Genomic DNA, 26,960 nt, shown 5'->3' on the forward strand with positions numbered 1-26,960 from the left:
TTCATTTTAATTTTAATTATTTCATCTTATTTTATTTTATTACATTTTAATTTTAAGTAATTGCAATTATTAACTTATAATTAATTTAATTCATTGTTATTTACTTATATACTATTTATTGGTAAGTCCTGTTAATTACTTTATAGGTATTTATATGTCCACTGATACTATTTAATGCTAAATCCTGTTAATTATTATATATGTATTTATGTGTCCACTGATACTTAAAAATATATATATATATATATATATATATATATATATATAAGTACTACGAATGTTTACACGCACATCATATGTGAAAATATATGGTGTGTATGTGTATGTCTGTTGTTACACATGAGTATACATATGGACATGTAGATGTGAGTGTAATTCTATTAGTTCGTTGGTGAGGGTTTTAATAGGAAAATATTAGTATTGTAATAATACTAGACTTCTCACGTAGGGAGGTTATCTGTATAAGCTATAAGGAGGTATTTTGATTATATATCTTAGAATATTAGCGTATTTTGACTTTTTACAATTAATTTCTTATAATTTAATTATTATAAACCTCTGTTAACTTAGTATATATATATTTTTATGTCTTTTGATAGACAAACATAAACGGGTATTCTATACTTTATAATTTAGCGAATGTTTGAATAAAACATAGCAGTAAAGTTGCGGACAGTTTTAGTTCTAAAATATTATGTTTATGAAAAGTACGGTGTCACATGAATTATGTACCTTATGACAAATTACACTTTCTATCTGGATATAATTATATGTATGTTTGCATTTACGGATTTATGGACATATGTGAGTGGATCTGTTTATAAATACTTAGTTAATACCACGGCCATGGTCCCGTCTGGGGCGGGTGGATGTCTGCATGCATGTATGTGCAATCGGTTGAGTTCCTCTGTTTTGCATGTGTATAGTTGCGATAGTACCCCTTATATTATTTATTTATTTATTTATGATTTGGTTGTGTATGTGGGTGTGTATGTGTGTGGGTGTGTGTGTATACATATAACTATGTATGTATGTGCGCACGATTTGTGGATGTGCGTGCGCGTGTGTATGTTTCCTAGCTAACTAACCGTAAAATTTCCATTGTAATTCAAATTTAAAACTATAGGCCAATCGAATCCATCTATGAAAATCAATACCATGCGGGCAGAGAAGTTCGACTGATTGCGTATATATGTGGATGTCCGCTGGCATTAGATGGTACAGTCGTGGAGTTATTAATATTAATTTTATTGACTTTTTGTGTAATGACACATTTTAATGTATTGGACTGTTCAATATATATGCCTGCTTTGAGTGTGAGTGTACATGTTGTGGTTCCTTGATGTTGGTTATGGAACTGTGGAGTTCAATATGGAACATTATTGTGTTTGTTGATGTATATTGATCTATATTGTTTATATTGTATTATTGTGTATTATATATGTAAGAATATGAGTGTGTATGCACACATATTTATATTTATATGTAAATTTTTTTCATACTTGCATTAAATTCTCTGAAGAGGCCGTGAGATATTCTTGTTAATGTCTCATTTATACCTGCTTTATATGGCTAATAGGTTAAATGGGACATACCTGTCTTCACGGCCGAAACAGCTGTCAGCTACAATGTAAATGTATTTCTATTTCTATTTTTATGTCTTGTTATATTTGTACTATATTAATGTATAATATCATTGCTATTGTGTAATGGTTTAATAAAGTATTGATTGGGTATTATCAGATGGTTGATGATTGATTTAGATATATTTACCTTTGCCCACATAATACAGTAGATGAATTAATTGCATCGCAATTTTTAACATTTATGTATTAGCTTTGTTGGGTACCTCTCTAGCAGTATATTGGATATATGTTATCCCATGGAGGGTTGAATTTACAACCCCTATCTCATTTTATAAGATATATATATATATATATATATATAAATATATATATATATTATATATATCTCATATATATATGATACAGATACATTATATATACATGTTATATAAATATCATATAAATATATATGATATATATATATATATATATAATATATGTGACACATATATGATATATATATATATATATTATGTATATACCATATATATATATATGATAGTACCTTGTGAGAAAAGTTGGACCTAAGAAGCATTAGATGTGGTGTGCAAGAGAGACGACTGCGTTGGTATGGTCATGTGGCAAGAACGGATGAGGATAGCTGCGTGAAAAAGTGCCACAATCTAGTGGTGGAGGGAACCTGTGGAAGAGGTAGACCCAGGAAGACCTGGGATGAAGTGGTGAAGGACGACCTTTGAACATAAGGCCTCAGCAAGGAAATGACTAGTGACTGAGATGTTTGGAAATATGCTGTGCTTGAGAAGACCCGGCAAGCCAAATGAGACCATAACCTTGTGGCCTATGCAAGGAGCATAACCAGCCAGCTTATGCGTACCTTTTCCTTCTTTGGGCACTAAACTCTACTTGCGAAGACCTGTTGAGGCAAGTGAAATTAAAATCAAAATGAAAATCAATTCGATGACTGGCATCCGTGCTAGTGGGGTGCAAAGAGCACCATACGAGTGTGATCGTTGACAGAGCGGCTATTTGAGCATGATCGTTACCAGCATCACCTTACTGGCACTTATGCCTGTGCTAGTAGGGTGCCAAGAGCACCATCCGAGCGTGATCGATGCCAGAGCAACTAACTGGCTTCCGTACCCATGGCACATAAAATGGCACCATTCGAACGTGATCATTACCAACGTCGCTTCACTGGCACATGTAAAAGGATTCGAGCGAGGTCATTGCTAGTACCGCCTGAGTGGCCCCCGTGCTGGTGGCACGTAAAAAGCACTCACTACACTCTCGGAGTGGTTGGCGTTAGGAAAGGCATCCAGCTGTAGAAACTCTGCCAGATCAAGATTGGAGCCTGGTGCAGCCATCTGGCTCACCAGCCCTCAGTCAAAAATGTTCTTTGCCTGTGAGGAACCTAGCGGAACCTCCTCTCCACCTTACTTCTTGAAGGCAGCACAAATCAACACATCTCTGTTTAAGCATCTCAACAATCTCACCAGGACTATCTTTCAGTGTGCCAACGTTGAGTGTCAACCCTGAGGGTGTGAGAGGTGTGGGCCCGTGAGACCCTGGGACAGGGGACAGCAGCGTCATGTACCTGAAAAGAAAGCTTGCATTTGGCAGAATTCATAAACAAACAATAGCCTTCAATTCAGCCTGCATACACTACACCATCATATTTATGCACTATGTGATCACTACCTTACATAGGAGATAAACCCTAAGTAGGGGTGGGGATGGTGTAAAACCTTTAGAAGTGTTCATGGGAGACAACGAAAGGATGACAGGATAGGAACTTCCGGTACAGGTGGAGGGGGTGGGAGGGCGAGCATACCACGAAGTAGCAAATTTAGACGAGAGTATCTTCTGGATATGTATTCTTTTGGCAGAGGTATTAAGAAATCGAGTAGGGGAATCAGAGTGCTTGCGCTAGTTTATATAAGATAGGGGTCGAAGAAATCTTGGCAAAGCAAGTGGTAATCGAAAGAGAGAGAGAGACAGACAGACAGAGTGAGGCACACAGAGAGAAAGGGGGCGCCAGAGTTAGTGTAGTCAAAACACAAGGGAGAAAAGTATTCTTTTGGGATTTGGGTAGCATAATTTAATGAAACAGCAAATGTTGATAATAGTAAAATAGAATTGAAAAATCTTAGAGTTTTCAGTCAGCCAATTTATGACAAAATTAGATGTATACACATATACTATATATATATTATATACATATATATATATACATACATACATACACTCACACATATATATATAACACATACACACACATATATATATTTTGTGTATGCGTGTTTGTGTCTCCTTGCCCTGATTGTTGTGGTGTCATCCAAATTTGGTTTCTGTGGAAACATGTCTGGCTATGGGCATATAGTATCTTGCTTGGAAACAGGTGAGGGCTGGTGTCAGGTTGCATCCAGTCAGAGAAAATCTGCCCACATGAGCTCTATCTCACCCATGGAAACATGGGAAAATTGACATTTAAATGGTGATGGCCCTATTGTGTGTTACACAATGTAATTGTTTGAATGAGGTATAGAGGTATAACCGATTATATGAGACCCCAGTATTTGACTGGGAGTTAAGTTCACTAAATCTCAAAAGATGCAAGTGAAGCGTGGAAAGACTTGAATTTAGAGCAAATGATGCAAGTGCATATTATAAAACTGTTGAAAGACTTACGTTAGCCATCGGTCAATACAGGACTTGCAAAATCGATGCCCACATTCTGTCTGCATGGGTTCACAGAGGATAAGAAGGCAGATAGGACATTCATATTTTGGGTCAGGTGTAGGCTCAAATTCATAGTCATAGCCGTCTTTTCCCATTGTAGACAAGTTTGTTGTTTCATCACCTATAGCAGGTAAGAATACAGAAGAAAAAAATTTAATCAAAAGAAAAACAAGAAAAAAAAAACAAGAAGCAGAAATCAAAACAATGGCTGTGAAATGTAGATGTTAGACTACTGACAACGAGGTAATGAGTTCAAACTTGGTTTAAAGCAACCATGTGTCATACATGGTACATTACTCTATTTCCATTTACCTGGTTCATCTGAACAGATAAGCTGTGTAACAGCCAATATGGCTACTTATTCCTCCCCACATTATCCCTTACTTTCTCCTCCTCAATCCTTGTTCTTTTGAATAGCAACACTATGGAACTCCTACCACACCAAGATTTTTCCTTATAGGCATCAACCAGAGAGAGAGAGAGTCCCAATGTGGTCACTTGACCTGCTAGCAATAGCAGCCAAACTTTTCTTAAATGAAACCCTTCTGTCTTTAAAAAAAGTAAAATAAAAAGAAGAAAGCAGGCATTGCATGGTGTGTCCTAGGTACACAACGTGTGGAATACCTTTCAATCATATCTCTACTTGATCAGGGCTGACCTACAGCAATCTAAGATTTTCAAATTCAAGATTTAACAAAAAAGTTTTTTTAATATATCCACAAAGATAATCAGCAAAAGATTCATACAGAAATACTTACTGGATAAATACACCAATCATTTGATGGTTTCTTAGAAATTCTGTACCAAACTGATGAAGTTGGCAAAATTTCCGCAATCATCATCATCATCGTTTAACGTCTGCTTTCCATGCTAGCACGGGTTGGACGGTTCGACTGGGGTCTGGGAAGCCAGGAGGCTGCACTAGGCCCAGTCTGATCTGGCACTGTTTCTACAGTTGGATGCCCTTCCTAAAGCCAACCACTCCATGAGTGTAGTGGGTGCTTTTCACGTGCCAGGCAAGGCTTGCAACGACCATGATCGGTTGGGGTTTTTTACGTGCCACTGGCATGGAGGCCAGTTGAGGCGGCACTGGCATCGGCCACGTACGGATGGTGCTTTTAACATGCCACCAGCACAGGTGCCAGGAGAGGCTGGCAACAGCCACGATCAGTTGGTGCTTTTTACATGTCACTGGCACGGAGGCCAGTTGAGGCAGCACTGGCAATGGATGTCAAAAGTCTTTTCACCAACATCTCAGTGACAGAAACTATAAACATAATAATCTTGGATAATGTCTACAGACATCTTACACTAAACCCACTAGTAACTCTATGGAATATATACAAAAGTTTCTATTCACCTGCACAACTAAAGTTCCCTTCTGTTCACAAGGTAATCTTGTATGTGTTAATTCCAACCCTTCTTATTCATAACTACATTGTTTTGTTCAAGGTAAACTGACATCCAACTATTCAAAGAAGACTTCAAAAGTAACTAGTAGCAACTTCTCTTGAAAACTTACAAAATTTGGCATTGTGGTGTTCTCGAATATCTGCAAAAAAAGGGTTTAGCCCCCCAACAACATTCATACTGACATGGTTGCTACATTAAGGGATAATGCTCCAGCTTTATTAACAGTGCTAAAGTGGGCAGCTGAATTTAGGGAGAGTCTTGAAGAAGATCCAAGATCTGGATGTTCTGTAACTGCCACCCCTGTGGAAAACATTGATCATGTTCATCATGTGGTGATGGTTGAGAGGCAACTGACTATAAATCAAATAGCCAATGCTATTAGCATTGAGAATATTTGTTGAGAATATTCTGCACAATGGACTTGGCATAACAAACGTTTCTACTCAGTGGATGCCATGTCTTCTGACACCTGATCAAAAGCACATCAGGTTAATTACAATTAAATCATGGCAAAATCTAACATTGTTTGAAGCAGATACAGCTAGCCTCCTCGAACATTTCCTAACCCAGGGTGAGTGTTGTCTTCATCGCTTTGAGCCAGAGACAATCCATGCAGTGGAAACATCCCTCCTCATCTGTTCCAAAGAAGGTCAAGGTCATTTCATTTGTAGGAAATATGATGACCTCAGTTTTGGGGGATGCAAAAGTCATTGTGTTTATTGACCAGCTTCAAAAGGGCTACATCATCAATGGCGAGTACTACATCAACTTGGTGAGTTAGTTATGAAAGGCTATCAAGACCAAATGCCCAGGAAAATTGACAAAAGGGGTCCTGTTTCATTAGGACAATACTTCAATATACAAGTCCTTGGTATCAATGGCTGCTGTGCATAACTGTGGCTTTGAACTGGTTGATCTTGGCCCCATTTGACTACCATCTGTTCCCCAACATGAAATAACATTTAGCTGGGAACCAATATTGCAATGACGATGATGATATATCTGCTGTTCGTGACTTTTGATAACCAACAGGATGAAAACTTCTTCATGAATGGGGATCCAAGCACTTCAACATCAATGGAAGAAGTGTGTGGACTGCATAGGGGACTATGTTAAAAAACAAACCTTATTTGGTCACATTCCTTAAGAGTACTGTCATCTGCTCACCCTTGTATGTATAATTCAACATAACTCTAGTATAAATTCCATAACACAACCCCATTTTCAGATATAAGAATAGAAAAAAGGGATCTTTTCCTTTTGTAACATAATTTCTAGGTAACTAAAAAGTTTTAAACTTCGTATACTGGTAGAATGTGCTTATAAAACATCATTTTCTCTTGGCTTTATTGAGAAAATTCTATAGTTTGTAAGATATTTCGTCTAAAATTTCTAGCATTTCGGCAATTTTAACCAATCGCTGACGTCCATTTAGGTAAACAACATTCTGTGCATAATGAATATGTCCCACCTTTAAGAAACAGATTGGGTTTATTTACATTTGTGAAGAAAAAAGATACCCTTCTCCCACCCCTAACCCTAACTCTAAAATAGATTGAAATGCAATAGATCGATACTAGGGTTATAATTATGGGTGACAATTTCATACGACACCGCTACGGAAAATGGGATTTTTTTCTAGCAGTGTCAAATGAAAATGTCACCCATAATTATGGCCCTAGTATCGATCTATTGCATTTCAATCTATTTTAGATTTAGGGTTAGAGTTAGGGTTAGGGAAAGGGTATCTTTTTTTCTTCACAAATGTAAATAAACCCAATCTGTTTCTTAACCCTTTCGTTACCAAACCGCCCAAAGCCGCCCCCAAAAAATTTTGGTTAATGTGACCAAACCGCCCAAAGCCGCCCCCCAAAAATTTTGGTTAATGTGACCAAACCGCCCAAATTTACCTATTCATATTTAAATGAGAACATCAGAGCAAATCTCTTTAGTACATTCGTGAAAACATGTGATTATACTTCGTAAACAGTTCATCTACAGTTTTGTACAACGATCGACGTGTAATTTTAATTCCCTGAATTTTGGGAGATTTTTTTCCACATTTTTTTCGGCATCGATTTTTCTTCAACTTTGAAAATGGATTGGAGTTTCATATTATCAAGCATTGATTCCAAATTGGAAAATTTGTGAAGCAAATACTGGGTACTGTTGTGGATTTAGTTTTTATACAGGGAAACTAATGTTAGTCAGCATGGCTTAGGGTATGATGTGGTCTGGAAGTTATTGTTTGAAGCGATCAATGTGGAAACAAACTTACGCAAAATGTAAACAAATACAAAATGGGGGTTCAAATTTCGGAAAATTTGTGAAGCAAATACTGGGTACTGCGTGGATTTAGTTTTTATACAGGGAAAATAATGTTAGTCAGCATGGCCTAGGGAACGATGTGGTCTGGAATTTATCACTTCCATACCATAACCAGGGCCATATATTATTTTTTGACCGATTTCTTTAGTTCGGTCAAACTTGCGGTGGATTCCAGTATTTCACTTTATTCCACCTTTATGGTACACCTGTTGTGCATTAAATTCAACTGATGATATAGTGATGTGCACAATTCTTCTTTATCAAAATTTTGTTGCATACCCATTTGAATATTAGCTGATGATTCATTTTCTATGGTGATGTTTAAACAAAATTTTTATATTTTTACCTTTTGCTCAATTTAAAATTTTAATATTTTTAACTTTTGCTCAATTTACCTGGATTTACCTGTAATTAAAGTCACTTTGAGACAAAAGTTATGCAATAGAATTGATTAAGAACCCTTTCTTTAATTATGTTCCAAATATCACATTAATATGTTGATAAGTAAAAAAGTTACAGTTATTTAATGAAACAAGCCTAGATTCATGATTATTTTAGAATTTAATTGAAACTCATGAGGGGTGTATTTTGGTCAGAAATATAGTAACGAAAGGGTTAAAGGAGGGACATATTCATTATGCACAGAATGTTGTTTACCTATATGGATGTCAGCGATTGGTTAAAATTGCTGAAATGCTAGAAGCCAAGAGAAAATGATGTTTTATAAACACATTCTACCAGTATACGAAGTTTAAAACTTTTTAGTTACCTAGAAATTACGTTACAAAGTGCCGTTCAAAAGGAAAGGATCCGAAAAAAGAATAAAATATATAGGACCACACTATACATCAGAAAAAAACAAATATATACTTATATATGTATAGTAATAATGAGTATAAAACATTGGTCGATATTAGCATATGCTAATATATTAGCTGCCCCACTGATATAAAGGTACTCAAATAAGTTAGTAAGCCAGGCCATAAAACAAAAAAGAACTATGACTAGTCCCATTTACTTGAACTTGCTGTGACAATCAGTCATGCTAAGCATTCAAGAGGACTTTGAAGATGTGAAGTTTTATTTCCAGCAAAATAGGAGGAGCACTCTGTTGGTTATGAAGACGAGGGTCCCAGCTGATACAATCAATGGAACAGCTTGCTTGTGAAATTAATGTGCAAGTGGCTGAGTGCTCCACAGACACATATTTCTCAGGGAGATTCAGCATGACACAGAGTGCAATAAGGCTGGCCCTTTGAAATACAGGTACAACTCATTTTTGCCAGCTGAGTGAACTGGAGCAATGTGAAATAAAGTGTCTTGCTCAAAGACACAATGTGTCACTGGAAATTGAACTCTTGACCTTACAATCACGAGCCAAATGCCCCTAACCACTGAGCCATGTGCCTTCACACACCTCCACACTACCATAGCAATGTAAGGACATATCTTCACTAGATTTTGCTAAACAGGTAGATTGAATGAAGAGGGTCAGTAGAATATCCACTACATTCATACCTCACAACACTAGATATTTTTTGTGGAGATCCTTTTACAGTACAAAACCAGCAACAGCTGATGAACAGAGGGTAGATATTGAATGAGAAAGCACATAATTACCAATTTTACTACAAACCATTTCATATCACCATTTCTGTACCACCAGTCAACATTCCCTCTCTCCTAAACTACTTCCAATTGACATTCAGTCATCATTTTTTTAAAATTCTCCCATTCATATTTACCATCAATTCCACCCCCATTCCATATATTCCCTACCACAATCATTTGACTATCTCCATATTATATCTATATCTCAATCTCCCCTAACACTCTTGCAATGTTACCTATGCATTTTGATTCTCCTGTCTCCATACTATCTTCTATTCACTTTCTTGGACATTTTACCACGAGGGTATGTTTTGGTTCCTCATCCTCACCATATTTACCTCCCTTTGTGACATCACTCCAACCAACTTCACCTACCCATGTAAAAGGTGAAGAGGCCATACATTTTCACAACAAACCTATCCTTATTCCTCATATAAAGTCATCACTCTATCTCTTATTTTTCCTCCCATAGAAGCAGGGTTTTTTAGTCTTATGAGTTACAAGGCAAGATCACTTAGTGCTGATGCCATGGAAAATAAGCATCTTGTACGTTTTTTCCATTAGTTGGCATTAAGAAGGGCATCCACTCACAGAACTCATGCTAAAACTGAGAGACTGGAGCAAGATATGGTCCTTTGACCTGTTGGATTTTGTTTAACCATGCAACCTATGCCAGCAGGAAAAGTGGATGTAAAAATGATGATGATAGTAACAATGATTTGCAGCAGGTGTAGCTGTGGTTGAGAAGTTTGCTTCACAACCATATGATTTTGGTTTCAATCCCACTGCACAGCACCTTGGGCAAGTATCTCCTACTGTGGCGCTAGGCAAACTAAATGTTTGTGAGATTTGGTAGACAAAACCTGAATGAAATCTCCTGTCATTTGTGTGTGTGTGTGTGTGTGTGTGAGTGAGAGAGAGAGAGAGAGAGAGAGAGAGAGAGAGAGAGTCTCCTGGTCTTTTTTGCGCATTATTTGTTAACAAACAACACCATCATACAAGTAATGTTTGTTTGCAATCTTCTGTGGAAATGTATCTATCCATGTTTAAAGCACTAGGGAAAATACCTTTGCTTGGTAACAGGTGAGGGTTGGCAACAAAAAGAGAATCTGGAATCTGGCTGTACAAATCTGCCTTAATGGATTTCATCAGACCTATACAAGCATGGAAAAGTAGACGTTAAATCGATGATGATATATGAATATGCACACACATATATATACACTATAAATACATATACATTTATGTATATACATAGTTTTATTAAACAGTTCATCAGATGGCTGTCTCACTTTTTCAATGAATGAATGACTGCAAGGGAATGTATTTACATTGTTTTACTTAATTTCATAGCAAAGGCTTTCTAATATTTTTAGATCCAGTTTAGTACATATATTTATATCCACGAGTGTGTATTGGGAAGTGAAACTATGATCTTACTGTGAGTTAAACACTAGCTGCTACATGCCGCTCTCTCTCTCTCTCTCTCTCTCTCTCACACACACACACTGTAATGCTTATCAATATATAACAGAGTAAAATATGCATGCATGCTAAATATAGAAATCAGATCTCTCTTATGTCACACTCTGCTGTATTGGAAGTGAGGAGAATGGTCTATACAACAGAGCCCTAGACATCTTTAAATACAAGAGAGCCATAGCCAGGATGCCATTGACCATGGATCTGCCCAATTGTGGTTAAAGTACTGTGATGAATGGTAGACAAATGGAGTTAGTTATCACACAGGCATTTAAGGTTGACAAATAAGAGCACTGTTTCCAACCATTTCATATTTTTATTATCAAATATCTATGGTATTTGTGTGTGCATATATATTTATATATAATTAAGATAAGCAAATTGTTATTAATATAATTTTTATCATAATTCATATTCTTTAACACTTTAGCATTTAAACTGGTTGCATCCAGCCTAAATATTCTACCTATTTTATGTTCAGACTGGCCAGATCTAGCCTCTCACACCTGTCTTACAATGTGATTCTAAAAATAATCAATCACATCATCAAAATCGTGAATTTAATATGTACTACATTTAACAGAATAATTTGAATGCTAAAACGTATCCTCTGTTGTTGCTTAGATGTCTTCTAAATTAAAATAGCACCTGGCAAACCTTTTTGCAAACTCATCTCATTACTAAGTACCTCCCACTCCCCCCAACTGCTATTCCCTAATCTGGACAAGAAGTACCAGCTACCATTATTTCAATTATTCAACCTACCAATAAACTGAGAGCTTTTCCCCTCAGCTGTTTACTTCTAGGAATTCACATTTACTAACAAGCTGCCATTATTTCAGTTACGACTCACCAGTCAATTGTAAGCTTCTCTTCTAGGAAATAACATCCCAGACAAATGCCATAAGTTAAATTACTACAACCCATTTGTCTTTTGTAAACTCTTCTCCCATTCGCTTTTCACATCCAGTATGCAACTTGCTAGTCTTCTCCTTCCATTTCTAGGACTCATAGACTCCTCTAAAAAAATATGCATAGAGTTGTGGACTCTGTGAGCTATAGGGAAAGCAAAGCTGCTACTCTTTCTCCTTGCTATGTTTAGGACACAATCTACCAGACAGCTGTCAGTACCTCTCCCTTCCACTTACAGGAATCCATACACTCCAAATTAAATCACCAGTGCACCCTATGCTGTCAACACTGAGAGCACCTTCACTACCATTATGGGATTGACAAGTTTATTTTTGAACCTGTGGAAGACACATGAGATGTTGAAATATTATTCATTTGATAACAGTTGCACACTTCTTTATTGCTTCTTTACTTTCTGGAGGAGTAACCTCAATCCTATAAATATTATTAATAATAATAGTAATAATAATAAATGCCACGATGAAGTACCAAGCAGTGATTCTAATGGCTTTTGATCTTAACTGACTGGAAGTGTTATCATGTACATTGTTTTTCTTGGTATAAAAGATGGGCTACAGCAAATATTCTACTCAATACCACAGATTTCCTTGTCAGTTGCTTGACCATAACCAGTTGAATATGTCCCTTAGTGGCTGACGATATGTGCATTTCTGATCATGAGCAGAAATAGTGGAAGAGCATCATAGCAATGTGTTGAGAGGAATTCTTTGGGGTTTGAATAATTCACCTCTGGAAACATAGGTGTTTTGTTCATCATCCTTAAACAAACCTTATTCAGGGATCTTTTGAGCAAGATGGGCTACTCAACTTGAAGAAAATTCTAACTGGGCCCCACCTGCAAGGTCATGCACTGCTTGTCTTGGTATAAGATCACCATGTTGCACACATATGGTTGTGATGCATATGCCTGGTGTACCCTTATCAGACAAGTAGTCATGATGGTATATTGAGCTTTGTATATTTGTACCCCAGTGTCACTTTGATGGCATATATTGCTCTCTCATTCAATAATGATAATAATAATAATGATCCTTTCTACTTTAAACACAAGGCCTGAAATTTTGAGGGAAGGGGTTAGTTGATTACTGGTACTTATTTTATTGACCTTGAAAGGATGAAAGACAAAGTTGGAAGAAATACCACAAACCATTTTGTCTGGTGCAGTAATGAGTCTATCAGTTTGCCACCTTAAGAATAATAACCTTTTCTGTTATAGGCACAAGGCGTGAAAGTTTGGGGGAGGGGGCTAGTGAATTACATGGACCCCAATGCTTGACTGGTACTTATTTTATCGACCCTGAAAGGATGAAAGGCTAAGTTGACCATATCAGAATTTGAACACAGAACATAAAAATGAACAAAATGCTGCTAAGCATTTTGCCTGACATGCTAATGATTCTACCAGCTCAGCTTAATAACAACAATAATAATAATAATAATCCTATTATAGACACAAGGCCTGAAACTTGGGGGGGGGCAATTACATCAGCCCCAGTACTCAACTGGTACTTTATTATATTGACTCCAAAAGAATAATAATAATCTAATAAATAATAATAATCTAATAAATTACAAGGATACATGAAAAAATCTGAGAGTTTCACAGAATCAACTGTGGGGGGAAAAACATGAAAAAACCCCAAGCAATACAAAATGGAATTAATGGCACATCCTGATAGCAGAGTGTGGAGATAATCACTTAAGATGAATCAAGCCACCACACCAAACCACAGATCCAGGATTACCCTGACCACTAGGGTCAAGTGCCTTCTGACCAGTGAAATATACATTTTACATAAGAAATGAAAGAGAAGATGCTCTAACCCAATGGTTCTCCACCAGGGTCCCTTATGGCCCTTGGGGGTCCACATAAGATTTTGTGGCTAAAATTTTTGTACAATAAATTGATTATAACTTCAACAATACACAAAACATTAAAATTTTTTTTATACAATTCCTAATAATATTTAATTATAAAATTATTATAGGATTTATTAAACATTGAATGGCTATGAGGTCCATCTGAGTAAAATGGTAATCAAAGCGGTCTATAGGTGGAAAATGGTTGAGAACCACTGCTCTAATCCGATCAAATGTAAACTGGAACAAGGACATGTAAATCAGGTGTAACAAGTACTCACTACTTTTATTCAATCTTTCAAAGATAGTGCCTACTCAACTTATTTCTCCATGAGACTGATCTCTCTGCTTGCAATCTCATTTGGGCCCCTATCCACTAAGAAGTCTGGCCCAGTTCAGATCAGACCCTAGTATTTTAACAGATACTTCATTAATTCAAGATGCTAGCTAGCATGGATTTAACTCTCAGGGAGCCAAGCTGCAGGCCCACAAATTTGTCCTGAAAAATCAATCTTTATGTTTGCAACTGCAGCTTATTTCCAGTGAACATTTGTGATTTTAGTTTTTCCAGCTAAACTGCCAGATGACTGTATCTTTACTTACTCAGCAGATACGGTTTATATTAGCAGCCATGTAGGGCTCTTGTGTCATCAGAGTGAAAAGTAGATTAGTTGACAATAAATAAATAAATAGATAAAAGATATATTTTTCAGATAAATATGCTGTGATGTCATTTGGGTTTTTTCTTATATTGTGAAACACATCAATGAAAAAATATTTCAAGTAATACATCTTTTTTTGTTTTTGCTTTTCCCTCCTTCAATTTATTTCTGTTTGAAATACTAAGAAATAAGTAACAGGAGTGTAGTTAGAGCAGCATGGTAGATTTGCTTCTAAATCACAAGGTTCTATGTGTGGTCCCACAGAATGGAATGTAGGGCAAGTATCTTCTCCACACTGTCTCACTTTGCAAGAAAAAGTAGATGGAAAATGTGTGGCAGCCCACTGTCTTACAGACAAGGGGCTCCCCACTCTTTCATTGGTTTACTTATCTTCACCCTCCTAGACTTTCTTTCTCTCTTATATATTTACCATTATAAGTGTTGCCCTCCATTTATCTACACGTGTGTCCATATCTGCGTTTGTGTTTACATCACTAAAAACTGGTAATGTTTCATATGTCCTGTAATTTCACAGTTCAACAAATATGATCAATAAAATAAACACCAAACTGAAATAGAATCTAGAGTTGACATAACCTTGAAGGCTGAGCCACAACACAACTAGTGACTGAATGAAGAGGTACTGAGGTGATAGTAGAAGTAGATGATGTAATAGTAGTAGTTGTAGTAGATGACGCAACAATAGTAGTTGTTAATCTCCCAACTAGCCTTGGCTGAGAGTAGACCAAAAGCATTCCAGTTGTGACCATGTTGTGCTGTAAAGGATAACCACTAGACTGCATTACTGCATTATCATATTTTAAGACAACAGAGTGATTTGATGGAGATTTGGTGGGAGGTTGTTGGGATGATCTAATTGATAATCTGTTTTGAGTCCAAACTTGGTGAAAGTCAAATTTACCTTTTAATTTCCTCTTCCCATTCCCCCTCTGTCCTCATCCTTGCCACCACTATCATCATAACTTTTCCATGGGTTAGATGAAATTCAGTGAGGCAGTTCTCTTTTTCTACATTTGGCTGCTCTTCTTGTCACTATCATTTGTTTCTAATTAAGGTACTTTTTCCCTTAGCTTTTCAACAACAAACAGCTGAATGGCAAGCACATTTTCATTGAAAACAATGGCAATAAGAAGAAACAAACACACATCAACGTCATTGGTTTAATATCTACTTTTCCATGTATGCATTCATCAGATAGAATTTGTTGAGACAGATTTTCTACAGCCAGATGCACTTGCTGTTGCCAACCCTCATTTGTTTCCAAATCAGGTAATATTTCTCCATGACAAGACATGTTTTCAGAGAAGATTGGAAATGCAGGAGACTGCTTGCATGACAGTAACACTCATTTACAACTATCACATGATGTTAAGGTAAAGACTCAGTAACACATACACACACATGTAATATATATATACATATATATGACACACTTCTTTCAGTTTCTGTTTATCAAGTCCACTTGCATAGGGTGCCACAGGGATTAAATCCAGAAGCATGTGGTTGGGAAGCAAACTTCTTGTCTCACAGCCATACATTTATTTAAAAATCCAAAGTTGGCCCATTCTACCGCAATCTCTGAGTATATATGGTAGTTGAAAGGCAAAAACACCCAATACTCACTCCATTGGAGCATGGTGAAGCACACAACGCCATACACAAGAAAGAAAACCTTGCTGATTATACAACCCGAATCTTAATATTGGGTTCACAACTTCTGAATGAACGAAATGAACTAATAATCAATTGCAACCATAAAATTCTTAAAACATTTGAGATATTTTTATACACTGACACAGCTTTACTTAATCAAACTTATCAACATTTGCTATATTATTCTAAACCCATACACTACATTAGAATCCCACCATTAACCAAGTTGCTTGTCAACTACTGAATACATTTATCTTTTCCCCATAGAGTTTCTACTGTAATCTTTTATTCCTGATGGCCATATTCTCCCATGTTTATATCTATATCATCATCATTATCATAATCATGATATTTATTTTGATGTTGATGTATTTGACTCAACAGGTCTCCTCAAGCACAGCAGGTCATTCTGCAATCCAAGGTACTTTGGATGGGCTGGGGCTATGCGAAATTGGTGCAGGAAGCAGCCATGAACTCACACTATTTGTCGGGTCTTTGCAGTCACAGCATATCTCCAGAGGTTTCGGTCTTTCATCATTGCTTCTGTGAGGCCCAATGTTCGCAGGTCATGCTTGATTACCTCATCCCATGTCTTCCTGGGTCTACCTCTCCCCTGGATACCTTCAACTGTTTGGGAGTGGCAATTCACACATCTCTCCTCCTCCATCCACAGTACATGACCATACCAGCACAAACGTCTCTCTTGCACCCCACATCTGATGCTTCTTATGTCCAGCATCTCTCTCAGGACGCTTACACTCTGTCGTGTGAGACATATATAGATGTCTACTGCCATACATAGTATCTGTTCTTTTTAAGTATCGATAGCCACATGTATATATAATTATCTTTATGTCTGACTGTGTTTATGTCTGCATGTTTATATGTGTCTGAACCTTTGTATGATCAATCATATGGATATATCTGTATATATATATTCCTGTGTGAAGGCCCTATATGCATGTATCTTTGTGCGTGTGTGTATGCATACATTATGTGTGTGTATATATATATATATATATATGTATATGCATGTATGTGTGTATGTCTATATCTGTGTGTGTATGTGTGTGTGTTTATGTGCATACATTTATATATGTAAATATGTCTACCTTGTACTTTCACTACTACTTAACCCTTTCGTTACCAAACCACCCAAAGCCGCCTTAAAAAAATTTAGGTTTATGTGACCAAACCGCCCAAACCTGCCCGTATTTACCTATTCATATTTAAATGAGAATATCAGAGCAAATCTCTTTAGTACATTCGTGAAAACACCTGATTATACTTCGTAAACAGTTCATCTACAGTTTTGTACAACGATCGGAGTGTAATTTTAATTCCGTGAATTTTGGGAGATTTTTTTTCCGAAATTTGTTCCTATTGTGTTTTCAAAATTTGTAATTCTGACAAAAAATGGATACGAATTTCATTATATCAAGCAGCGAGTCAGAATTCGAAGGCTTTTCTACTGAAGACCTTGATAAATCTAACTCTATGACTGAAAAAAAAAAGCACGTGGTATTTGATAATGAATCCGATGTTTCATTTTCTGAAAATGAAACGGTGAATCCGAGAGCTCCGACAGCAATAAAGAAAATGAATTGGCACCTGAATGGAGTGAAAATTTAAAAACTGTTTCTTTCAGTGATTTTTCTGAAGAAACTGGACCAAGCCACAATCTTTCCTAGGAGAGTAAAGCCTTAGACTATTTCTTTTTAATTTTTCGAATGAGCCTATTTGAAATCATTACAGCGGAAACGAACCATTACGCTAAATGTAAACAAAGCGAAAGAAAGGATACTTTGTGGTTTCCCACAACCTTAAATGAAATTAAGGCTTATTTTGCCATAAATATTATTATGGTTATCAGAAAGTTACCCAGAATAACAAATTCTATAGTAAAATTTTGTTGTATACCCAATTGAATATTAGCTAATAACTCATTTTCTATAGCAATGTTTGAACAAAAATTTTAATAATTTTATATTTTGTTGAATTTACCTGTATCTACCTGCAATTAGAGTCACTTTGTGACAAAAATTATAGTATAGAATTGGTTGAGAACATTTCATTAAATTATCTTCCAAAAATCACATTAATATATTGATAAATAAAAAAGTTATAGTTGTTTAATGAAACCAGACTAAATTTATGATTATGTTAGAAATTAATTGAAACACATAAGGTGTGTATTTTGGTCAGAAATATAGTAAGGAAAGGGTTAAATAACTGGTTCTCTTGAATCCTAGAAATTTTTTATGTATATATCTACATATGTCTGTGTGTATATATGTACCATAAATCCTCGAGTATAATCTGTATTTTTTTCCCAAAATCCCAAGTGCGTACTATATACGAGGTTAAAAATGAAAAATAATTTTGTAAGCAATGTCTGAGTCTTTATTTGCTGTCCGGCAATGTCTATTCAGACGCATTTTGTGATGTCGGGCACAAAAATACCTTAAGCTAAGCTTGAAAGCAATGAAGTCATAAAAGAATCCTCCATAACTTGCAGTAAGCAACATTTATTAAAATAAAAGTATTCAGAACACAGAATAACATGTAACAAAAACAATCTGCAAACATATTTACATTCCCATATAACAGTTAAGAACATCACCATTATTGTATTATGCTTGCGCGGAATTGTTTGTTAGACTAGGTGCTATTGGCTTAATTACGTACGAATTGTGCTTAATAGTTTAGTTCATCCTGCTGTTTGTATTGGCAGTTTGCATCATTACCGTGTCAAACAATAGATACTTAATTAAATACCAGTATTAAATATTTGAACTACTGTGGGTCTTTACTAGAATTTTTTTATAAGTGTGACTTAAACCTGTACATTAATCTCCAATAAAACATTTTATACATTACATGCCCATAAAATGCCTCGTAGATCTTATTCAGCTATTTTTAAACTTGAAGTTATATCATATGCTGAAGAGCATGGTAATAGGGCCGCCTGAAGAACAATTTAGAAAGCTACATGTTTGCATAATGTTATATATACAATAATAATAAAGGACGTTATATTTGACTCAAGTTAGAGAAGGGGCGCATATTATACTCAAGGGAGGACTATACTCGAGGATTTACAGTATCATCATCATCATCATCATCGTTTAGCATCCGATTTCCATGCTAGCATGGGTTGGACGGGTCAACTGGGGTCTGTGAAGCTGGAAGGCTTCGTCAGGCCCAGTCATATCTGGCAGTGTTTCTACGGCTGGATGCCCTTCCTAACGCCAACCACTCCGCGAGTGTAGTGGGTGTTTTTTACGTGCCACCTGCACAGGTGCCAGACAGAGCTGGCGAACGGCCACGAACGGATGGTGCTTTTACGTGTCACCGGCATGGGGCCAGGCGATGCTGGCAACGGACACGAACGGATGGTGCTTTTACGTGCCACCGACACGGGGCCAGACAGAGCTGGCAACCGGCCACGAATGGACGGTGCTTTTACGTGTCACCGGCACGGGGGCCAGCCGAGGCTGGCAACGGACGCGAACGGATGGTACTTTTACGTGCCACCGACACGGTTGCCAGACAGAGCTGGCAAACGGCCACGAGCGGACGGTGCTTTTACGTGTCACCGGCACGATGCATATATATATATATATATATATATATATATATATATATGTATATATATATATACATGTGTGTGCGTGTATATATATGTGTATAAGTGTGTATATCTATATCTATAAAAGCAGGATGTGTGTGTGTGTGTGTACATGAATGCAATTTATGCGCATCCACAAATTAGCATGCATGTCACTCTAATTTTAGGAAGACATTGGTCACAATCATGGCTGTGTTTTTGTCAACTTATTTTTCCTGTAGCACCCTCAGACAGCAGTAAAAATCGATTTTCAACCATAACTTTTACCAATTTCCACATCAGTGAAATCTTTAAGTTTGCTAACATGAGTTAAGTCCCCTGCAATGGTGATTATTAAACAGAAAGAAATGTATACATAGCTTTAATTATACAGGGAAACAAAGATGAACTGCTCTGAAAGAAATGTATATATTGTATACATATAGTACATGTATATATTTAATTTGTCTATATATTTCATTTTAACATTAATGTTGGTTTATTCAATTAGAAAATAAAAACCTAATGACAATGTAATTAGCAACTAGCACATTTTGTTTCTTAGTTTCTGTTTGTTTTAATATTTAAATATATATATATATATATATATATATATATATATATATACAGTTGCGGCCAAAATGTTCAGAACGGCATTGTTTTTGTCAGAAAAGTAAGTATAAGTTTTTATCAAAGTAGTTTTATATTCTATAATTTTCACAGACAATAAATACAATATTAATTGTTATTGTCTGAGATTTTGGTGTAATTTGAGAGGATAATACAAAAGTTATGGATGATTTAGTGATTTACTGCAAAACACATGGCGGCCAAAATGATCAGAACGGTTGAAAAAATAACAAAATAATCAAAAATGACAGAGAATACTGGAATTATTTAATATTTAGTGTGAAGCTCTTTAGCTTCAATCACACTCTGACATCTTCGACTGCATGAAGAAATTAAATTTTCAATTTCTTGCTGGGTGATCTTATTCCATTCTTCCTGAAGGGCATTCCATAATTGCTCAGTTGTTTTAGGATTTCTGGCTTTCGAACGTTCTCCTCAAATATTTTCAATAGGATTGAGATCTGGGCTTTGAGCAGGCCAATCCATAACAATAACCTTTTCAGCCTTGAGGAAGTTCATGACCACCTTAGCCTTGTGACATGGGGCATTGTCCTGCATGAATATGGGTGGTCGCTTAGTTGAATTTCTCAGCACAGGAGAGACATGATCTTTTACAAGTTGTTTATAAACTCCTGCATTTACCTTTCCATGTAATCGCACCAAAGGGCCCACACCATCTCCAGATATCATCCCCCAAACCATGACACTTCCTCCACCGAATTTAACACTAGTCTTAAGGCATTTAGGCAACAATTTTTCACCTACTTTTCTATGAACCAAATAACATAAACATCTGAGCCAAATAACATAAACTTAGATTCATCACTGAAATGCACCGTTTGCCATTTTTCTTGAGACCATAAAACATGTTCGGTTGCAAAGGTAAGATGACACTTTTTATTCTTGGAGCTAATCAGTGGCTTCACTGCAGGTGCTCTTGCTTGTAGGTCATGTTCAACTAAACGATGAGACAGTTTTTCGAGATAAAGTTTTCTTCAATACAATGCTCATTTTCCGAGAAACAGCAGCAGCAGTTTTAAATCTGTCCTTTTTAACCAACTTTACCATAGCACGATCTTCTCTCTTGGTCGTTTTTCTTGGCCTACCTGTAAACTTTCTTGCTTCACACGAACCACAATCATCGTAGACCTTAAGAATACCGTGTACAACACTTTTTGACTTGTTAACAATCTTTGCAATAGATCCAATACTTAAATTATCCTTCCTTCGAGCTTAATAATCTGCTGACGAATTGGTAACGGAGTAAGTGGCATTATATTAACAAAGTACACTGCAAATATTCTTACTAATGTTTAGTAAACGAACTGTCACGTAAACAAATTCAAAACATTAGAGTTCGCCGGTTAAATATACTAAAACACGGAGTAAAAGCAACCGTTCTGATCATTTACGCCGCCATGAGTTTTGCAGTAAATCACTAAATCATCCATAACTTTTGTATTATCCTCTCAAATTACACCAAAATCTAAGGCAATAACAAATAATATCGTATTTATTGTCTGTGAAAATTATAGAATATAAAACAACTTGGATAAAAAATTATATCTACTTTTCTGACGAAAACAATGCCATTCTGAACATTTTGGCCGCAACTGTATATATATATATATATGTGTGTGTGTGTGTGTGTGTATACACACACACAAAGATAAATTGATAGATACAACTGAGTGGGCAAATAAAAATATGAGGCATTGCCTAGTGCTTTTTTTTATTTTGATAAGCCTGGTACTTATTCTATCAGTTTCTTCTTGTGAAACTAGTAAGTTATGGGGATGTAAATAACACCAGTTGTGAAGCAGTGATGAGGGAGAAACACAAAGACACACACATAGACTTACATATATATATATAAACATATATATATATATATACAATTGATGTCTTTCAGTTTCTGTCTACAAAATCCACTCACAAGGCTTTGGTTGGTCTGAGGCTATAGCAGAAGACACATACCAAGTCACCACACAGTGGGACTGAACCTAGGACCATGTGTTTTGGAACAGAGTTTGTTACCCCACAGCTACACCTGCACCTATGTATGTGTGTGTGGGGTGTATGTATGTGTGTATGGGTGTATATATGTATGCATGCATATATGTGTACATATTACATGTACATCTAAATATATATACATCTATACATATACATGTATACATATACAGCTATACATGTACATGTATACATATACAGCTATACATTTACATGTATATATATACATCCATATATATACATGTATATATATATATATACATCCATATATATACATGTATATATATACATCCATATATATACATGTATATATATACATCCATATGTATACATCTATATGTATACATCTATATATATATACACATGTAAATTTAAATATAAAATAATAAGGGTGAAAAATTGAATATTAATTTGATAAATATGAATTGAAAACCAGTGGTGTAGCATAGCAGATCTTCTAGCAAAATGGATGTCCACTGTTAATGGTTCATCCCTGTTATATAATAGTTTGAGTTAAATAGTTTCAGCATTAAAGTGAAAGTATCTGACATTACAATAGAGATGTTTTTGTTTCACTTTTAACACGTAATACTGAAATAGAGGAGAAGAGATGATATTGCTGTTGGCTCACCCTAGGCAAGAAGTTAAAACATTTTTTTGCCCATGACACTATATGGAACCTAAGTAAGGCATGTGTAAAATTTGAATGAAATTGGTTGTGTAGTTCTCAAGTTTTAGGGATTCACACAGACAGACACACATTCTCAGTTTTATATATTTAGATATATACACACAGCCAAGTATGATATACATACATATACACACAAATATATATATGCATATATATATATACATACATATACATGCATACATATACATATATATATATATATATAAATATATACACACACATATATACACAAACATATAAACACACCCATATACACATATTCCCACAAAATATTCTCATGCACATACCAAGCACATGCCATGCACACACAGGCATGCAATACTCACACACAGGCATGCAATACTCACACACACACACAAACACAAACATGCACATACACTCACACAATACTAACACATGCATAGCATATTCACACAGATGTACTGAAGGCTTAACAATTTAATTATAGATCAGTTTTGTTAAAATTACTAACTAAGCTATGAATCGGGGGGGGGGGTATGAATATTGTATTTGTAGACACACATAACTAGTAAATAACTTTCAAAACTTGCTGCAGGCAGTAGCAGTATTATCCATATGGTAGCCATGGATTAGAGAGTCAAGCAGAGGGAGAGGATTAAAGCAGTAGTAATATGTGGCAATGCCTATGTGAGTAAAGAAATGTTAATGATGATAGTGGTAACAATTAAGATGGTGATGATAATGTGATGACAATAGTGAAGATAGTCATGTGTTATGGTTAGTGATGCAATATGGTGGAGTGTTTTTCACAAATTGTTACTCACTATTTCATGTAACTGATCACCAAACAGTCATGAGTATTTTGAACACTACTATGGTATTGTGAGAGTTTATGAAGCCTTTTCAGTTTCGATAAAATATTCAATCAATCAATCTCTCTCTCTCTCTCTATATATATATATATATATATATATATATATATATATATATATGTGGAGGCGCAATGGCCCAGTGGTTAGGGCAGCAGACTCACGGTTTCGATTCCCAGACCGGGCGTTGTGAGTGTTTATTGAGCGAAAACACCTAAAAGCTCCACGAGGCTCCGGCAGGGGGTGGTGATCCCTGCTGTTCTCTTTCACCACTCTTTCTCCTGTTGGCCTGCTCGCTTAGCCAGCGGGGTGGCGTCATTCGAAAGTTAAAACAATGTGAATGCATTGTGACCAGCGATGTGTAACTACATCTGATGGACTGGTCGGTCACGTGATCACGTGATATACATATATATATATATATATCATCATCATCATCATTTAACGATGATGATGATATATATATATATATATATATATATATATAACATTATTGGTGAATTGAAGAAATGGAGCTGAACGCAGATTGAACAGAAATCGTTTTATTTCATTCTACACGTGTTTCGAAAGGCACAAATTACCAAAATCCGATTGAATAATGGGACCATATTGTGTCTTTCTCTTCAGGAAGAAAAAAGGAAATCCGTTGGAAAAACAAAAACAGAACAGAGGCAGAGCAAAATACAAATCGAACTGTGCTCCTAAGAGCCCATGGCGAAACTGTTTATCAGTGTATGTTGAGAACCGGTGGCTGAAGAATTCAACAGGTCAGGCATCGGTCAACCATGTGGGTGAGGGTGTATAGATGTTCTTTTGACCGATAATAAAGTTCTGACTATTTAAAAAATATTGGATGTTTTATAAGGGGCGAGAAAAAATCTACTTAGAGACGTGTGTGTGTGTATACTGTTCTATATATGTTGTGTGTTGGCGTAGGGGTAGAAAACATTTTTTGTGTACGTGTGTGCGTTTGATCGTTCGGCTGTCAGTGGCTACTGCCGTGATAACCGTTGGGTGGCAGAAAGAAAAAAAAATAAAGAAATTATATATATATATTATGTTTTATGTGTGTGTGTGTGTGTTCATCCAGCCTGCCTTGACAAGGAAACCCCCCCTGTGAAAGAACAAGCCCCGTTTGTCTTACAGGAGTAATTTCCCTTGCAGTGGTTAATTGTAGATATCTTAAAATCTATTTCAGAATTTGTTACCAAGGGCTATGGGTGCCGGTCTTGTTTATAAACGCTATTTAAAGGCCAGATAAGTGTAACGCCGCAATGGGGGCATCGAAAAGCCGACTGTAAGAGGCCCGTTTACCATCCGGCCTCTGGCAAACAAAATATGGAAGAGTTCGGAGACACAAAGGTTGCACTGTCTTCTGCCCCTATCAAATGGGAGGGCCACCGACAAATTGACCATTCCAGCCTATAGCTTAAGTTCGCATCCTTCAGTCGCCATATTAGCTTACTGAGTCCCGTGGTCTGGCGCTTGTTCACGTCCCGAAAAGTTGCGTAATGGTTGGAGACACGCAAAGACAATCTTGAGGATGATGCCCCTATATAAGTGAAGGCATCTGAGTCCGTGTAAACCTTGCATTGGTAGACGGCGTTTTTGATCTTGGAGTTCGCCGACGTGAATCTTACTCTGCTAGGATTGGTTTCTGAAATTAGAACTGCGTTCCTGTCACTATATTTTTCCGAGACCTGCAGCCGCTTACTACTCTATTTTCCACTAGTCACTATTAACTATAGGAATAACCCCTGATTCTCCACTACTATCAGAGTGCTGTCATTGCTACTGCCCGTGGTACTGCTATTGCGGGAAATGATGCTGGGGATGCTAAAGGGGGCTCTACCCTACTCCCATTGTTACCATCAACCACAACACCCCTATTTATAACTATACCCCTCGTGGGTGCTCCCTGGCTGGAGCTGAGATTATGTGTCACTGTACTGGCTCTCATATCATTATTACTACTATAATTATTCCTACTGAGCATTAAACCGGGAGCGGAAGAGGCTGTGCCTCCGGAAAAAGGTGATAGGGTCTTAGTAAGTAGCCTATTATTATGGGAGGCGATTATCTGGGCGAGGTTTTTAGTGTTGGAGAAAGCTATCCTAACTTTATGTGAGTTAACCGTGGAGTAATATTGGAATTTCTGGGGAAGTTATTGGCGATGGCTTGTCTAAACATGGGGGGAGGTTAGTTCTAATCTGCTTACCAAAGGGGATTACAAACCATATATGCTTATTCCTATCAGTGTGATGGGTCGGGACGCCAGCTCTCGCATTTGGGTGGGTGATTCTCGGATGAATAACGGGTCTTGGGTTAGTGTAAGACCTCCCGGACCGATAATTATCCTTGTTCGCTAATTAAATGCGGGAGCGACTACCCCGGTATCCGCCGCGCTCCCGTCCTTACTTAAAATGTTAATGTTATTATATACGGCCCTATCCTGATGACCGAATGATGGCATCGGAAGGGCCGGATCAATATAAATTACCTTCTGCCTATAACCGGCCTTGGATAGTGCGGCGTTATAAAAATCCGCTTTCTGCATAAAAATATATCGCACTGGCGGACAGGCCAGACAATCTTAGAGAGATGTTTTTAACCAAATTGTCTGTTACGGTTTTGGCATGATTTGAGAAGACACTGACATACTTCAAATAGTGGAAGGCTTATGGTAAGGGCAGTATGAGTCGCTATTAAGGTTAAGTGTAACGTCTAGGAAATTAGCCTTGGTGAGTTCGTTATCAAAAACTATACTCATGCCCATTCTATTAAAAAACCTAGCTAACCTGCTCTTAGTTTTCTGCACTATTCTGTTCGTGGTGGTTTTGCAGGTAAAACAGACAATCGTCACGATACAGGCCGCCCGCGATCTCCGGGAATTGATCG

At 36.7% G+C, this 26,960-nt stretch overlaps 1 protein-coding gene across 4 annotated transcripts in view; it reads right to left on the reverse strand.

Moving 5' to 3' along the window:
- The window catches only part of LOC115213801 (TNF receptor-associated factor 6-like), a 71,113-nt gene that overhangs the window by 28,232 nt on the left and 15,921 nt on the right, over positions 1-26,960 (reverse strand). For 2 of the 4 annotated variants that reach the window (XM_029782668.2, XM_036505025.1), the window contains exons 2-3: positions 10,745-10,831; positions 4,275-4,446 (exon numbers count right to left, since the gene is read on the reverse strand). In XM_029782668.2, coding sequence (XP_029638528.1) covers positions 4,275-4,446; positions 10,745-10,831 — 259 coding nt within the window. The remainder of the gene's footprint in view (positions 1-4,274; positions 4,447-10,744; positions 10,832-26,960) is intronic. The other 2 variants (XM_029782669.2, XM_029782670.2) reach the window with 1 other exon arrangement.

The sequence above is a fragment of the Octopus sinensis genome, linkage group LG7, assembly GCF_006345805.1.
Source record: "Octopus sinensis linkage group LG7, ASM634580v1, whole genome shotgun sequence".
Taxonomy (NCBI): Eukaryota; Metazoa; Mollusca; class Cephalopoda; order Octopoda; family Octopodidae; genus Octopus; species Octopus sinensis.